Source organism: Typha angustifolia, chromosome 8, assembly GCF_048772165.1.
Source record: "Typha angustifolia cultivar Huaian chromosome 8, ASM4877216v1, whole genome shotgun sequence".
NCBI classification, from domain to species: Eukaryota; Viridiplantae; Streptophyta; class Magnoliopsida; order Poales; family Typhaceae; genus Typha; species Typha angustifolia.
In genome coordinates, this window is record NC_133246.1 from 14687452 (window position 1) to 14704044 (window position 16593).

The following is a 16593-nucleotide window of genomic DNA, read 5'->3' on the forward strand; positions in this document are numbered from 1 at the left end:
GCTGCTAAGGGAAAGGGAGTAGGTCTTGGCTTGGTGGGGGGCCGCATTTGGAACGGATGCAATGCATCTGGATGTTTATACTAGTCTACGTGGTGCCTTTTGTAAAATTGTACGTACAAAGCGTTGGTCTGCTATCCGACTCACACGTCACCGCGTATCGCCACCAGGGCTTCCATCCCACCGTCCGTTCTCGATCCATCACTCACCTCCTTGAAATAAAGATAGGGAGAGGAGTCCATGCCTCACAATTCACACGTACTAGTTTTCTTTTTTTCTCCGTCTCCCCCCCCCTCTCTCTCTCCTTAATTTTTCTCGCTTTCTTTTTGCCCTGATTAGGGTTTGTGGAATGGTGGAAGAAGGGGGTTTCTACTTGTAAATGCATTCGGCTTCTCTTTTGTTGAGAGATCTCGTGCCGATTTCGCTCTGCCTCTTCTTGTGCTCTTTGTTGGTGGTGGCATCGGCGATTGGAGTTGAGTCATCTCTTTGCCTGCATCCATGCCGGCGCTCGTCAACTACGGAGGTGATTTGATTTACTTGCATGCGTTTTTTGTTGTTGTTGTAGATCTGCTCTCTTTAATTATCTCCAGATCTAGGCTCGGTTATATCGTTTTGGTGTGTGATCGTGTTGCTTTGTCTCAGTTTTCTTTGCGATTGGTTCTATTTTGGGGGTTTTCATGAGTTAAATCTTTTGATTTTATTAGTTTCAAAGATCATTTCCCCCTGAAGATTGACGTTAAAACCTTTTGGGAATCTTTCAGGCAACGATGATGTCCGCGCCGGTGGACTTTTCTTCTCGAAGCTCACGGATCCGAGCCTCTTCTTATCGGTGGCTTCTAACCTCAATGCCTACTGCCCGCCTCGTAAGAGGTCTCGCGTCGCCGCACCTTTCTTCCTCGATCTGGAAGAGATGGCAAGCGCCAAGGATGAGCCGAAGCCTTGCTCAATTGACGTTCTCCCTGATGAGTGCCTCTTTGAGATCCTCCGCCGGCTGCCGGGAGGTCAAGAGAGGAGCACGGCCGCTTCTGTCTCCAAGCGGTGGCTCACGATTCTGAGCGGCATCCCGGCTGCTGAGATCCCAAAGAAGAAGAAACTGCCAGATCTTAATGGAGATGTGACCAAGGAAGAGGTAAAAGAGGATGGGAGCGATGGACAACTCACCAGGACTTTGGAAAGCAAGGAAGCAACGGATATTAGACTTGCCGCTGTAACCATAGGCGCCGGTGCCCGTGGTGGACTCGGCAAGCTGTTGATCCAGGGAAGCCATCCGACTCGCGGCGTCACCGATCTCGGGCTCTCTGCCGTTGCTCGCGCTTGCCCTTCCCTTCGCCTTCTCTCTTTGTGGGACGTGCCGCTGATCACCGACGCGGGCCTCTCCGAGATTGCAAGTGGATGCCCCATGTTGGAAAAGCTCGATCTGGCCCGTTGCCCTCTCATCTCCGACAAGGGCTTGACCGCCGTCGCCCAGAAATGCCCTAACTTGATGTCTCTGACTTTGGAGTCTTGCTCAGGTGTAGGCAACGAAGGCCTGCAGGCTATCGGTCGCGGCTGTCCGCAGCTAAAATCTCTCGCCATCAAGAACTGCCCACTTGTTGGCGACCAAGGTGTCTCGAGCATCGTTTCTTCTGCTTCTGCCTCCCTGGCGAAGATTAAGCTTCAGGGTTTGAACATCACTGATGTATCTCTTGCCGTCGTCGGCTACTACGGGAAGGCTGTCACGGACCTTGTGCTTACCGGCCTCCAGAACATAGGCGAGAGGGGCTTTTGGGTCATGGCGAATGCTCTTGGTTTGCTAAAGGTGAAGTGCGTAACTATCACCTCTTGCCGTGGGGTTACAGATCTGGGCCTTGCATCCATTGCCAAGTGCTGCCCAAGTCTGAAGCAGCTGTGCCTCCGCAGGTGCTGCTGTCTGTCAGATGTTGGTCTTAAAGCTTTTGTTGAAACGGCAAAGGCGCTTGAAAACCTGCAACTTGAAGAGTGCAATAGGATCACTCTTGGTGGTGTTCTTGGTGGTCTTCTTAACTGCAACCGGGAATTAAAGACACTAGCCCTGGTGAAATGCATGGGGATCAAGGACGTCAGTTCTTGGACAGCACCACTACCCTCCTGTATCTCTCTTCGATCCTTGACTATCCGCGAATGCCCAGGGTTCACTAGTGCAAGCTTGGCTGTGGTTGCCAAGATTTGCCCACAGTTGGAGAATATTGATCTGAGCGGTCTTACTGGTGTGACCGATCAAGGGCTCCTTCCCCTGATTGAGAGTTCTCAAGGGTTGGTGAAGGTCAACCTTAGTGATTGTGTGAATCTCACGGATACCTCTATTGCTACCATGGTCAAGGCACATGGAAGTAGTCTCAAGGTACTCAATCTTGATGGCTGTAAGAAGGTGACCGATAAGAGCCTTTTGGCTGTCGCAGAGAACTGTTCTGTGATTGATGAACTAGATTTGTCGAGGTGCATGGTTAGTGATTACGGCGTCGCAGTCCTGGCATCGGCAAGGCAGCTTAACCTGCATGTTCTCTCTCTGGCTGGTTGTTCCAAAGTCACTCAGAAGAGTCTACCATTCTTGGCCAACCTAGGGCAGTCTCTTATTGGTCTGAATCTTCAATTTTGCAATCTGATCAGTACCTGCGGGATTGGTTCGCTGGAGGAGAAGCTCTGGTGGTGCGATGTTCTTTCCTAGATGCACAGAAGGAGAAGGAAGCTGCTGGAGAAGTGTTTTCAGCCATATAGCCAGCCATCTCTCTCCAGCTTCAGATACAAATAAGAAACAAGCAGTAGTATTAGCTGAGCTCTACCTCAGTCAGTTTTTAGCTCTTGTCGTAGGCAGTGGGCTTTTCATGTTTTACCATGGGACTTGGTTGTTTTCCGAGGACCTCTGGCCTACCCCCCTTTTTTGCAGATCTCCCCCTCTAAAGGGGGCGACTGCTCCGGAGTATTTGGCTGCGATAATTTCGCTAGCTTTCCTCCATCTTGGCCTTGGTCCTTGTGATTACAACTATACCTGGTCCTGGTTCTTAGCTGTTTTGCATTAAGTTGTTTCTTTCACTGTGTTGGTTATTGGTGTTTACTGGAATTGCCTTCCGGTTCAAGTTCGAGGTCTAGAATCAATGTCAGGTCTTGTAGTTTCTTCCTGTCTGGAAGTTGTGTCGTTCGAGTCAGTTGTGTTGGTTTGTGTAGTATGGTTGCTGTAATGGTTGCTTTTGCACAGTTCTGTTTTGACGCCTGGGGGATTCATGGGGCCTCAGTAATGGCAGCGCATACTAGAGCATGCCATGACAACCTTTCTTTGGTTGTTTTTTTTTTCGCTGAGCCCTTCTTTTACAGGCTGATAGCTGAGGACTGTAGTAATCCTAGCAACTTTATCATAATAAATAATCTTGTGTTTGTGTGTAACAACTAATTTTGAATGCCTTTTTTTTTTTAACTTGTGAGATGTGTGCCTGGTTCTTATTGGATGCTTTGGTCTTGCTACTATTTTGCTGTATGAGTTTGGCAGATGATGCTGTGCATCTCTCTTGTCTAAATAGCTGCATGCGTCTATGTGCATTGTTCATATTCTTATTATTAAAAAAAAAAAAAAAAAAAGTTTCCCCTGTGAGTATTTTATTTGATAGAAATTCTCTCTTTAGCAATTCCCACTAGGTAGGTTTGTGAATATGTTCAGTAGATTAAGCAGTTTCCGTGAAACTTTTAGGACTCACCTATGAAACTTTTGAGTTTTATATATATAAGGATAAACATTTGGCCGAACTTTCCACATGGTATTTAAGCCTTATTCTTTCCCAAATATATTCCATATTACTTTGCACTGCATTCTATGTGAATGTGATGATGATAGCCATTAATCATCCTGTGACCCAAAAGGTCTCGTCTTTGCAAATGCTTTCATACCCATTATCTGATGCTTGCCCAGGTGAGAGAACACCAACCAATCTGTGATCTCCACGCTTCGATGTGAAAATTGACACCCACAATGTAAGAGTCATCGGATTCTCGTCCACATATCTCTCTGTTTTGCTGTCCAGCAAGTGTATGTTACACGTGGGGGAAACATGTCCCGTTACTTGGAACAATATATCCTTCTCTTCTTTTCCCCCCTCTCTTTTTTCTTCAGCAATCAATTCTTTCACAAGGAGAGAAGCTTCCTCGTGAATTGTCGAATTTGGGCTAGATACGATAAGATATGGATCGGTAGTGAGATAATATTGTTAATCTCTCTCTCTCTCTCTCTCTTTTTCTCTCACTTCTACTTGGATAACTTCAGATGCAGGGGAATTAAGATTCGGTATGGTTTACAGTTGTTTCACGTTTCCATATCATAACCTGAAACTTTCCATTCCAACCAACGTACGTTTCCGTTTGCTAATTTGAACCAAACTTTGCACGACTACTCCAACGAAGATTTTTTATTTTTTTGATATAGGATTCAATTCCGATACCAGCTACATATCAATCTAAAATATTAAGCCCGTGATCCATTATGATCCGTTTATTGTGGTCAACCCCTTCCACTTATACTTACTGTAGGGGTACATATGATACAACACACAAGCAATGGGAAAGGAGAGCAGTGAGCACACTGCAGCAGCGAAAGAAGGTGAGAAGTGAGGAGAGAGGAATCAGATACAACGACTGTTTGTGGCAGTTACGGAGTTAGCGCAGTGATATGACAACACAAGCACGCACATCCACGTAGATTGAATGCCAACTGTAGTGTTGTTTTCTGTGAAACAGACAGTGGGGAGAATTTATGGGCATGTAGACTACTACCTAATTCATATATAAATGTTAGGATTATACTTGGCAGCTAACCCTTCGAGCCTTCACGAGTCAAATTCACGGGCGCGGCGCAGCGCAGCCGGACTATACTTGGCAGTTAGCAACACCGGCCACAATTCCTCCAAACTTTTTCCTTTTCTTTTGAGCTTCTTGTGTTTATAAACTATGAGCACGTTTATTATAAATAGGTTAGATAATTAAATTAATTTCCGGCAAGGAAGAACTGCAACAAAATTAATCATGTGGATATAGCGGGTACAAGATTTACTAAAATACAATGCAAATATTCATAAGAAATAATAATAATAATAATAATATTATTATTATTATTATTATTATTATTATTATTATTATTATTTAGGATATATAGTGGACCGACCATATTATAAATATGTCACATATGAGTGAGGTACTTAGTCATATCAACGTAAGTGATTCTACTGCTATGATCTATTTTTCTTCTTTGGGCATTTATTTTGAATGGATACTTAATGATGGTCGGTAAGTCAAGTCTACTATGATGTGTGAACATATAAAGAATGTGAGACATAATTTATACAAGACTCAAATTATACTAGCTTATATTATTGTATGCATGTCTTTATATTCATACACTTATCAAATTAAGTGTAATTATATACATACTATCATGTTATATGATTCTTTATATATTATTGTACTAAAGATCATTTTCACTTGCTAAGACTAATTCTATAATTGATTCAGCAGATGAATGGACTATTATTAAGCTAGGAGCATTTTGTGTCGATTTCATTTGGTGAGGCATCAGGCCTGTCGCGTTTACTTCGGTTGTAAATACGTGTAGAGATTCATTTTCCTACTAATGTATCTTACTTTTGGCATTTTCGGCGTGTAGTTTTTGTATTTATACTCGTGTTAGTTCTATCGATAAACTCATTGTAATCTGCGGGCTTTTACATTATTTTCTTCTTTTAAATTATATTTTAGTGATAGTTTATATATTACTAATTCTCCCGGTTGTAAATAGAATTCACGACTATTTGTCATGATATTAACCAACACATTAAGGTGGAAGATCTATTTCACTTCACGTCGCAAGAATGGGAGTGTGTGTACCCGAGGACATGGTCGCGCAGAATCGCTTCAACTACATTTTATATATTATGTGATCATCATCTTAATGATGATCAACAACAACATCCGTTCTGATAGTCATCCATGGCCATCCCATTTCCGTATGCATGATGATCGACGTAAACGTGTGCATTTAATGAGAGGATGAACGGCGCAAGCAAGAGGAACGATCGGCCCTGCAGTGTCAGGGCCATGTCTTGTCGTTCTTATTGATATAATGCGCTTATAATTTCTTTGGTGTTTGCTTGTTACTGGACCAAATTTGATCCACCTCCACTCTCTCCTCTCCCCAAAATATATGATTGTTTAGTGTTGATGGCATCTTCCGCGGACTACCAAATTGGTCTTAAGATCGCTGCAGCTGCTCTCCTCTTCATCTCCTTCACACTCTTACCAATGAGACCGGGCAAGCCATCTTTGCCTCTCTATTTAGTCTTGAGAACTATTATGTTATAATTTGTCTCTCCCGTCAAGTATTTGGTTTATTTTCACAGTGGCACTGGGATCCAGGCCACCCTTGTGTGTGAACAAGTGCTTGAGCTGCAGGCCCTGCTCGCCTACTTTGGTAGTTCCAAATTCTAGTCCACACACCATGATTACAACTTCCACAGCTACATATTCCAGAGGCCAAGGTGAGGACTATTATTACCTACTAGCTTGGAGATGTGCATGTCAACATAAGCTCTTCCAACCTTGAGAGTTCATTCAACCATCAAACTAACAAGTTCTAAGGTGATGCAAAATTGCAAACAGATTTGTGGTGACAGATATTTCGCGACTTTCGTCTTTCATTTCTTTCACTCTGTGCTTGAATGTGTAACTGTGCATCATGAAGTAGCAAAAGGAAAAAAAAAAATTTATATTATCAATTTCCAGTACAAAGATTGTCATAGTAGCTAAAGATTGTCTAATAGATTGGATGCACTACGACTTGTAATTACATAGGAAGTTGGGAGAGGCTAGTTACAAGTTACAACCATTTGAAGAGGATGATTAAAGGCATGCTAAAAAAGACACACAAAACTTTACTGCTGATTCCAGAAACTCCAGGGCGCGACAAAAAGCTCTTTTATCTGCCGTGTGATTGGTAAAGCTGCAATCAGCAAGTAGTTGTTCTAAGCAAAGTAGGTCTAGCGGCAACTTCTGTAGGTTTCCAGATGATATCCTCAAGCTTGCTGCATAAGTTCTTATAAAACTGCATTGAGAAAGATTTACAGAAGTGAAAACATTATGTTACACATGAAAGTGCAGTAGCGAAAGTTAGTATGCACAGATTGGGAATTCAAATGCACTGTTAGGAGCGAAAGTTATAGGGCATATCCTGCCTAGGATTGATTAATTTAAATGATGGTATTAGCAATGTAAATACATCATGAACCCCCCACGTCTTGGGTATCATTACCTAATACAAGAAAGTAAGAACCCAATGCACCATTTTGTCCCACTCTACTCGTAGCACATCATTACGTCAATAGGTACTCCTAAAATCCACCTCTACTCCACTATAGACTTTTTTTCTTCTAATTAAAACACTATAGACTTTTACTAAATGGATAAATAACATATGCAAGTCTGTTCTAGATAAATATATTCCCTAGCAACTCGGTCGAGTATGGAATTGTTTTGAGGCAGAGTTCCAACCACGTAGAATTTCAATAACCATCAATCCTACTCTAACAATAGCATAACATTATATCAGCCTATTCCAGTTTAAAGACTCCCATTTAGGTAGTATATTAAGGAAGCCTCCCTTTTGGGGGCACAACATATGTTAAAAGAATGAGCACTTCCCAAGCTTGACGAGTCCTTTGAACTTCAGTTGCAAAAATGATATAAATACCACCAAAGTTCACCCGCACGTGTGTGTGTGTGTGTGTGCGTGAGAGAGAGAGAGAGAGAGAGAGAGAGAGAGAGAGAGAGAGAGAGAGAGATATGGAAGTAACCTTGTGATACTCTAATGTGTCACCAGCAACCTTCCGAACATCGGTCATGAAAAGAGAAGGGGCAACTTCAAAAACCTGGCAATAATTTTATGAGCAAAGGGAAAGTCTTCCAAGAAATTGAAGCTTTTTCACAACACCAAGTAATTTGGAGATAAATGAATTCAAACTACCTCCAGGACAACAGCAAATTGGCCCATCTTATTTAAGGACACTCCTTCTAGTCTCATCTGCAGAGGAAAGGTACATAACAAACAGAAGGTCAACTATGAATAGCAAAAATATCATACAAGGACAAGATGTAAAAGCCACCCGCAGGTACGCAGGCATTCAAGCCACCGCATACTGCATTGATTTTTGAGAAACTTGTATTTAGCACTAAGTACTACTATAACTCGTTTCCTGGAGTGCTTAAAAGTGATTAAGAGCTCCTGCTACAATCGGAAGATGGTGGCAAAATTTGCCGAAGTTTGAAGGGATCCGTATATAAAATCTTTTGTGATTCAACAAAAAGTCTGTGGAAAAGACAGATGGTTAAAAAGAGTCCAACTAATGGAATTAATTCTTCTTCAAAGAAAAACACCTTCCGTTAGCTTGATATATCCTAACATCTTCAGTGAAGAAAATTAGTTACGAAGAATTATAATGTTAGTTACTTAGTTGGCTCATAGGTACCACGAAAGGAACTCTGAATAAGACTACCCCAAACTACAGGTCTTCTGCTTACAAATAAAATATGTTTAATTACATTAATACCCCTTGAACTATAAGCTAATATCAAATGAATCCCTATTGTTTAAAACATTACAACTAGGCCAACGGGTAAACGGAGTAAACGACACTAACGAGAAATAATAGATTACTTTTTCCTCCCCATCTATGTGGGCATTATTCTGCATTCTATTAGTTATTATTAAAGAGAATATAAATTCGACCTGTCTGCAACATCCCCTTCCTCATCCTTTCTCGTCGACCTCTTTAACCCCACCGCACTCCGAATCGAGTTCATCGGCCACGCCTCTAACATCCTCGTCGTCAACAACTCCATCAAGGCCACCCACCACCGCCCCTGCCCTCTACCTTGTCGAGCAATATGCTGGCTGCGTGTCTATGCATACCCTCACCGCCTTCTATATCTACCTCAACATGCATGAGGATGTCTGCGTCATCGTTGCCAACGAGCATGCCACCCTCATCCTCCTCCCCTTCCACAAGCACCAGACCATCGGTGGCATAGAGACCACCAACCCCGCCATCCGCGTCTTCAACGAGCGCATCCTCGCAACCGCCCCTTGCTCCGTCACCATCCTCGTCGACCTTAGTGCCTTAGGATCTAGCGCCACGACGGTGGCCCGCCACACCTCCCTCCTCTTATTCGGCGGACCCGATGATCGCGAGGTGCTCCCCTACACTCGGCGCATGTTCAAGCACCCAGGTATCTCCCTCACTGTCATCCACTTCTTCCTCCTCAACCTCAACTGCCATTCCCTCACCTTTGCAGTAGCCATTGCCGCCAAAGACTCCCGTGCCATCACCATAGTCACTGATTGTACCCACGAGCCACTGCTTGACGACAAGTACCTTAACGAGTTCAGGGTGCGCAACATAGGCAATGAGTCGGTGATGTATACCAAGAAGGCAGTGCAAAACAGGGAGACAGTGGCGACAATCCGGAGCATGGAGTGCATTCACGACCTCTACATAGTTGGGAGGTCGCAAGGGGTCGTCGGCTCGTCACTCACGACGGGGATGGAGTAGACCAAGTGCCTAGAGTTGGGGCCGGTTGGGGATCTCTTGGCGTCGTTAGATTTCACGATGATGGTGTCAGTGATGGTGGTGCAGTAGTACGTCTCAGCGGCGGAGTTGCTTGGCAATGGTTTGGGTTTATGTTGGGGTTAGGGTTGATGAAAAAGAAGGGTTTGGGTTTAAGTTGAATTTATGTTAGGGTTGGGGTTGAGGAAGAAGAATGCTTTTAGTTTAGATTTGGGTTGGAGTTGAGGAAGAAGGGTTGTAGTTGATGATGATGAAGAGTTTGGTTTGGGGTTGACCAAAGATGAAAGGTTTCAATTGGGGTGGAGGGGAAGAAGACAAAATGAAAGAATGAAGAACAAAAAAAAAGATAGAAGAAGGGTATTATCTTAATTTAAAGTAATTTCATATTCTAAGGGTATATTTGTCATAAATTTTATATGTGAAACCAAACGTGATTATTTTCAGTCGAAAAATGAGATGCTGATATGACGGAAGGGCAAAATTATAATGCATGATTAGTTTAGACGGTCTGATTGTAGCATTTTAAATGTTAAAGAGTAATTGCAATATTACCCTATAGTTCAAGAGGTGTTATTGTAATTAAACTAATAAAATACACCACCAAATTTGTTTGGTCAGCATCTAATGTTTGTACAGCAGTGTCTACAATTTCTAGACTGACAATAGTAGGAAGTTATATACCTTCATTTTGACTATATGTTAGTTAAATGTAAAAAATCCTAGTTGAGATATATAATCTCTTTCTCTTACAGTTCTGCATTAGCAGGCCGAGCTACAAATATGGAATTGGTACTGCAGAGTTACACATCTGCAACTTCGCAGTTTTAGGTGCAATGTTCATGTCACTTGAATCACTTAGAAAGGGGAAAAGAATAACCGATCCTGAAGCAATACAGTGTATGAAAAAGAAAAAGAAAAGATAGCAGCAATTTTTTTTACAAACTAAAAAATTTATTTGCATAGTTACCTTGTAGTTTTGTGAATGGACCTTAAGACCCATGGACTCAGCAACAGCTTCAATAGTTGCTATGACAGTCTTTGCCGGTTTCCGTGAGACAAAACGAGTCTGACGTCTCACAAAGTCCTATAGAAAGAAATCCTAGAGTTATATCATATTACTGCAAGCATAGAATATAAAAACCAGAGTATTAATAGGGGAAAAAAAGCAGGAATTGAGTAAACCAGGGGCTCCAAGCTGATCTATGAAGAGATGGAAGATAAAAAAAACTCACAAAACCAAAAGTTTGGTTCTCATCTCCTGTAACAATACCATTGATAGCATGATATATGCAACGTCAGGTCCATGGAAGAAATTAAATCATGATTCACGATACCCAAGACCAGAAAGAGCATGCAAGACATCCTCATAGTCAAAAGACTCAAAACATCATAAATTCTTAAAGTTAGGCCAAATCTGGTGTACCGCTCCAGTATGTAATATATGCGGAACAAATAAAATTCTTTCACATTACAAGCAATTGAATTAGCCATGTCTGCACCACCATCACGACTTATTGTAGGCGATGTACAAAATGATAATTAGCGTAATATCTCTCTTAAAGATAAATTTGCCAAGGCAACCATTCTCAAGTAAAAGTTGCCAAAAGAACATAACATAGGGATCCTAACAGACAAAGATTTACAATTTGCATTCATAATTATTAATTAGTGAAAGAATCACTGAGGTGCTGAAACAGAAGCATTGGAAATTGGTAACAGGTCTTCAGCTTTGAATAGTACTATGAATATGTTCAAATTCCCAAGAAACCATGTTAAAATGGTTACAGACTTTATCAAATAAAAGTTAATGTAACAGATAACTGAGAATTTATCCGCCAACAAAGCATGAAATGTCATTCGTTATCATAAATAAAAATCTGTAATGTTGGCAAGCATACGACATAGTTTCTTTTGTTACAATTTCGAAAGTACCTGTCTTCTATCGAACAGTGCTGAAAGGTCTAATCCTTGAGAAAGTGTAATCATCTCAAAAGCATTCATCATGAGGGGGCCACCATCATTATTGACTACTTGTTCAGTTACATATTGCTCCTGAAACAAGAAAAAGGGTTATAATACAAGTTAACCAGTAAGGAAAGAAGATTCTCTCCACGAGATAAGAATGTGCCAAGTACATGAGGAAAATCATCAAATGTTATAACCCAGAGAGAGAGAGAGGGGGGAGATCTACTGACCTCAATGTCATTAAAAACAGCATTTATATCATCCAGATCAACGTCTTCATCTTCGCAATGTCTAACGGCTACATAGTTTCTTCTGAACCATGCATCTTTTCTTATTTCTTCAATCTGAATACGCTGTATTTAGATATAAAAGGCAAAAGATGGGTCAAGTTAATAAAGAATAGCAATCTTATATATAGCATATATCTAATATTTCTGGCATAAAATGGTTGTTGCCAATCAAGTGTTGAAGTTGTATTAATTAACTCAGATAATGCATTCATGATTGTTTTGAAGGCCATAATTCAATTTCTTTGATAAACTGATAAGCAATATGCAGTTTAGTTTGCATGGGTTGGCCCTGAAGATGAACAATAAGAATCACATTATCTTGGATGTCTTTTATTAAATATCTGACAGCTTAGCAATTCAAGCTACTGAGACTTGATATCTTCTTTGCATCTGTCAATTATGAGCCATTAGAGTAACTTAGACTAAATGACAACTTCAAGTAGCAGAAAACTCATTTTTTATATGACATGAACTAGAACTGCACTCAATTACATAGTCTGTGGATAGTTACTGTTTGATAGAAGAGTAGACTGCAGCTATGATTAATGGAATCTTTGCACATCAAAACCCTGAATCATCTATTACAATATCTGCTACTAAACTTCCTTATGCTTTCTTTTTCAGATTATGCTATTCCAGATCACAAAAGCCAATGAGATTATCAGACAAGGCATGAAGACATTATGAGACAAACTGAGTGAATTTCTGCAGGTATAGGTTAAGTGACACACTGACACCTCTCTTAATGTCCTCTTTCATCAATCCCCGCAGAAAAACAAACTGGAGCATCAAACCAAGCATTAGCAATAAAAATTGCAAAACTAAAGTGGGAAGTGTGAGCCAAAACACCACTTTTTTCCATGCTAATAGATAAGAAAATAATTTCATCAAATGAACTCTGCTGTTCATACTCACAGTTTTTGGATTTGGATCAATAATTCTCTGTATCAACGATTTAGCTCCTGAAGAGAACCAGGCTGGGAAAGAAAATTCTGCTGCAGTAATCTATAAAGCAATAAAATGTGGTAACAATCTATGCCCATGGAAAATTTACCGACAAAGTTCAGAAAAAAAAGAAAAGATACTTGGATTTAGTAGAAAATATGTTAGAAGAATTGAAATGTCTACTTCATAGCATTAGCTACTGAATTTGATATATAATTACAGCCATACATTCTTTCCACACTTCAGCTATCATTTTCTTTTCCACGTTCCAAATTGATTTTAAATCTAAGCAAATAATATTACAAGCTTCTAAATATTCAAGGTTGAGAACACCTTGCTATCCAGTTAGTCTCAGGTGCAAACAGACTTGATACTTAATATAGCAACCTACGTCTTTCTTCTTCTTTTTTGAGAAAAGCCAAATTTTCAATTTCTATGGGGCATTTGCATAAAAAAAAAAGGCTTTTAGTTTTCAAAATAGCCCTAATTTCTATAGCAATCTATATATAAATAACAAAATTATATGAGGAAAAATAGTTTAAGGCTATAAGAGATCTCCGAAATAGTGACTAACAGAACAAATCCATAAACTAGACCCTTCAGTTAGTTTAAAAAATCACTTAAAAAAGAAAAAGAAGAAGAAACTAAATTACCTTCCTATACAAGGTTGGAAGATCAGTCTCATCGAATGGAAGGTATCCAGCCATTAAAACATATAAGATTACTCCACATGACCAAATATCAGCTGAAGATCCATAATAACCCTGATCACTGAGTACCTACAGAGGCACCTCTGAGTCTAAGAATACATTATACAGATAGCACAATGCTCCTTACTTTTGCAAGATATTTTAACAATAAAAGTAATTTATTTCATCTTTGGAGAAAAATAAAGTTTAAAGAGCATACAATAAGTTAAGAGAATGTAACTACTCACTGCCCTAACCTACATAGCAGTTTCAGTATAACCTGATTGTTAATAACATAACAAAGATCCAAGACGAGCTTTTGATGTTTGGAGTTATTTTTCACTTGACATACTAGCATATACTAGTTTACTATGAATTGCACAACTAACTTAAGCCTTCCTAATATCATTGCAAGTTTAGAGTAACACTACAGCCAAATAGGTCAAAGATAGGCCAGCGAAGATCAAATATTGAATGCAGGTTCAGTGCAGGGATAAGAGTATTTTCAATCAACAAAAGGGATAATTACGGTTAGCCGCTTCTAAACTATCACTATTTTTCACATATACAATGTGAACTTTTTTTATATCCACAGATTCCCTAAACTACAAAAAAGAAAATCCATATAAGCTCCTTAATTCAGAGGTCTGCATGGTAAAAAGTTTCTTAGTTTATAAGATCTACGTGAGCTAAGTGTAACTAACCCTAAATAAAAAGGAGCAGTGAGAATCCAAAAATTGAAGGCATTTAAAACACAAAAAGTGAGCCAGAGAAGATAAAAGGATAATTAGCAACTAAGTTCGATCATGAAAAGATAAATATCATCAGTCCTATCAGTTGGATGTGGCATGAAGAACTACCCTAATTAACAGATATTGGTCATCATAAAGCCTACTCAATTATACCTCAGGAGCAACATAGTTAGGAGTCCCACATGTTGTATGAAGAAGGCCAACTCCCTGGAACGAAAATGGTCAGCATACAATACAGAATCAAATATTACGAGTAATAGAAGCAATATAAGCAGTTTCACAATATGGACAATCAACCATACTCACTTGCTGGGTTAATGCACTAAGTCCAAAATCTGAAACCTTTAAGTTCCCCCGGGCATCAAGAAGAAGATTTTCAGGCTACACATGTGAGAAAATTTTCAAGAGATGAATACAGCAGGTTTTTAACAGAGTAGCAACTGATGCTTATAATGCGACAGACCTTTAAATCTCTATGATAAACACCCCTACTGTGGCAATAATCAATTGCATCGATAAGTTGCTGAAAGTACTTCCTAGCTTCATATTCGTGAAGCTTTCCTTTGTGAACCTACAAATGATTTGAAGTTGATGAAGATATGAAGGAACAGAAATGCAGAACAAAATTTATGAAATTAAACAACGAACGGATAGTTACCATATATAAGAAATGAGTCAAAAGAAAACAGCAAGCGCCTATTTAGAAGTAATTTCAGAAACAAAACTTTTATGTAATAAGAACCTCCATCATTCCATGCCATAATTTGCACAAGTTAACTACCGCAAAATATAGATTGCATAATTTCGAAACAAAAACAAATCTTACTATTTTATCAAAGAGTTCGCCTCCAGTGATGAGCTCCAAGATGATATATATCTTCGTCCTGCTAGCCAAAACCTAAGAAACCAATCAAAAACCCAACATCAGGAAGAGCTCTCAAATAATAAGGATAAAATCTGGCAACTTAAACACTTTCATCAATTTAGATTGGTACTACCTCATGTAATCTGACTATGTTCGGGTGCCTAACAATTTTCATGATCGATATCTCTCTCTTGATCTGCGAATCCAAAGGTAGAGTAAGACACGAGCAAATCGTACCAAACACGGGATGCGATTAGGGTAGCACGAGGAATCGAGAAGAAGGCGACCTGATGGACCATCTTGTGCTTGAGGATGGTGGTCTTGGCGAGGACCTTCATGGCGACGTTCTCCCCGGTCTCGCCGTTGACGGCGAACCGGACCTTGGCGAAGGTGCCCTGCCCAATCGTCCTTCCGACCTCATACCTGCCAACTTTCTTCGCACCCATCGCTCATTGGCTTCTACTCGGATCGCCTCACCTCTCAGAGTCTCGATTCTAACAGCGCAAACACCTACAAGAGTTAAAATCTCAATCCAAAGAACGGAAGCAAAGAATGGAGAAAGGAATGGAAGTTACGAGATCCCCGGGTCTCTTTTCGCCCCTCCCTCTCGATGCGGCGAGGAAGGAAGAGTGGTCGAAGCTAACACATACAAATGGGGAGAAGAATGAGGAGACTTTTCACTACTAAATTAATTAATAACCTTTTTTTTCGCCCCTTTCTCTGGTAAGAAAAGGAAAAAAAAGAAGAAGAAGTTATCAATCCCTTAGCAATTAAAAGGCATTTAATGTCGATTTAGATTTGGATTTGGATTTAAAGGCAACAGATGGATATGATGTGGCCAAGCATGCCATCTCTAACGTAACACCGGCTTCATAGTTCATTAACAATCGCGCACTATATCTAATCTCTACTGTGACCAAACATACCACTCCTATTATAGTCGGCCATGATGTCACGTTGCATTTTCTCGAGTATTTTTTTTATCAAACCAGTTTTGCGCCACACATTTTTGTTTACAGGAATGGGGCCCACCATAAACTTAATACTGTAACAAATTCTGTTTAATAAATCCAGCATTTATATATGTAAATTAATATAATAAACTATTAATTATTTCGGCAGTTTATCTATATATATATATAAAATAATTCAGACATCTTTAGTGAACCATATTTCTTTTAGTAAGGATATCCATATATATCAGCTCACCATTTTCCCCTGAGCCTTAATTTTATTTCCCATATTGCATTGGCTTGTAGGGGCATAAATAGAGATGTAACATTGAGTAGTCTGAAGCATCCCAAGATTGATGATCTAATGGGAGTTACTATTTCCTTTTCTTCAATATGTCACGGAGTGAACTAATTTAATCATCAAGTTGCGTCAAAACAAACAAAGACCCAAAAGTATTTTTAGATATCATACTTCGTTATCAAAGTTAAGATTTAGCATGATTAATAAAAATAGTTGTGGGCATTG

The 16593-nt window shown here is 40.0% G+C and overlaps 2 protein-coding genes across 3 annotated transcripts; one reads left to right on the forward strand and one right to left on the reverse strand.

Annotated features, from left to right (window-relative positions):
- Positions 1-247: 247 nt before the first annotated feature.
- LOC140764539 (EIN3-binding F-box protein 1-like) lies at positions 248-3396 on the forward strand. The gene is made up of 2 exons (XM_073103144.1): positions 248-520; positions 759-3396. The coding sequence occupies exons 1-2, from the start codon at positions 496-498 to the stop codon at positions 2678-2680; spliced, it is 1947 nt and encodes a 648-aa protein (XP_072959245.1). The 5' UTR covers positions 248-495; the 3' UTR covers positions 2681-3396.
- Positions 3397-6730: 3334 nt separating this feature from the next.
- On the reverse strand, positions 6731-15946 carry LOC140764282 (CBL-interacting protein kinase 24-like). 2 transcript variants are annotated; one of them, XM_073102759.1, is made up of 15 exons: positions 15690-15946; positions 15402-15624; positions 15248-15310; positions 15076-15147; positions 14713-14820; positions 14556-14630; positions 14403-14456; positions 13462-13587; positions 12779-12868; positions 11804-11926; positions 11541-11660; positions 10576-10692; positions 8009-8065; positions 7839-7913; positions 6731-7090 (listed from the first exon to the last, which is right to left on the reverse strand). In XM_073102759.1, exons 2-15 carry the CDS (start codon positions 15558-15560, stop codon positions 6995-6997), a joined length of 1335 nt encoding a protein of 444 aa, XP_072958860.1. In that variant the 5' UTR covers positions 15561-15624; positions 15690-15946; the 3' UTR covers positions 6731-6994. The 2 variants fall into 2 exon arrangements, with proteins under 2 accessions (XP_072958860.1, XP_072958858.1); XM_073102757.1 differs by having other exon boundaries at positions 15402-15608; positions 15690-15944.
- Between the last annotated feature and the right edge of the window lie 647 nt (positions 15947-16593).

Excerpts from the sequence above, each read along its gene's own strand:
- LOC140764282 (XM_073102759.1), bottom strand. The coding sequence starts at position 15,560 with ATGGGTGCGAAGAAAGTTGGCAGGTATGAGGTCGGAAGGACGATTGGG. Across the intron at positions 14,631-14,712 it reads TTTATCATAGAGATTTAAAG|CCTGAAAATCTTCTTCTTGA; the intron begins GTCTGTCGCATT and ends TCACATGTGTAG. Across the intron at positions 14,457-14,555 it reads TTAGTGCATTAACCCAGCAA|GGAGTTGGCCTTCTTCATAC; the intron begins GTGAGTATGGTT and ends TTTTCGTTCCAG.
- LOC140764539 (XM_073103144.1), top strand. The coding sequence starts at position 496 with ATGCCGGCGCTCGTCAACTACGGAG. Across the intron at positions 521-758 it reads GGCGCTCGTCAACTACGGAG|GCAACGATGATGTCCGCGCC; the intron begins GTGATTTGATTT and ends GGAATCTTTCAG.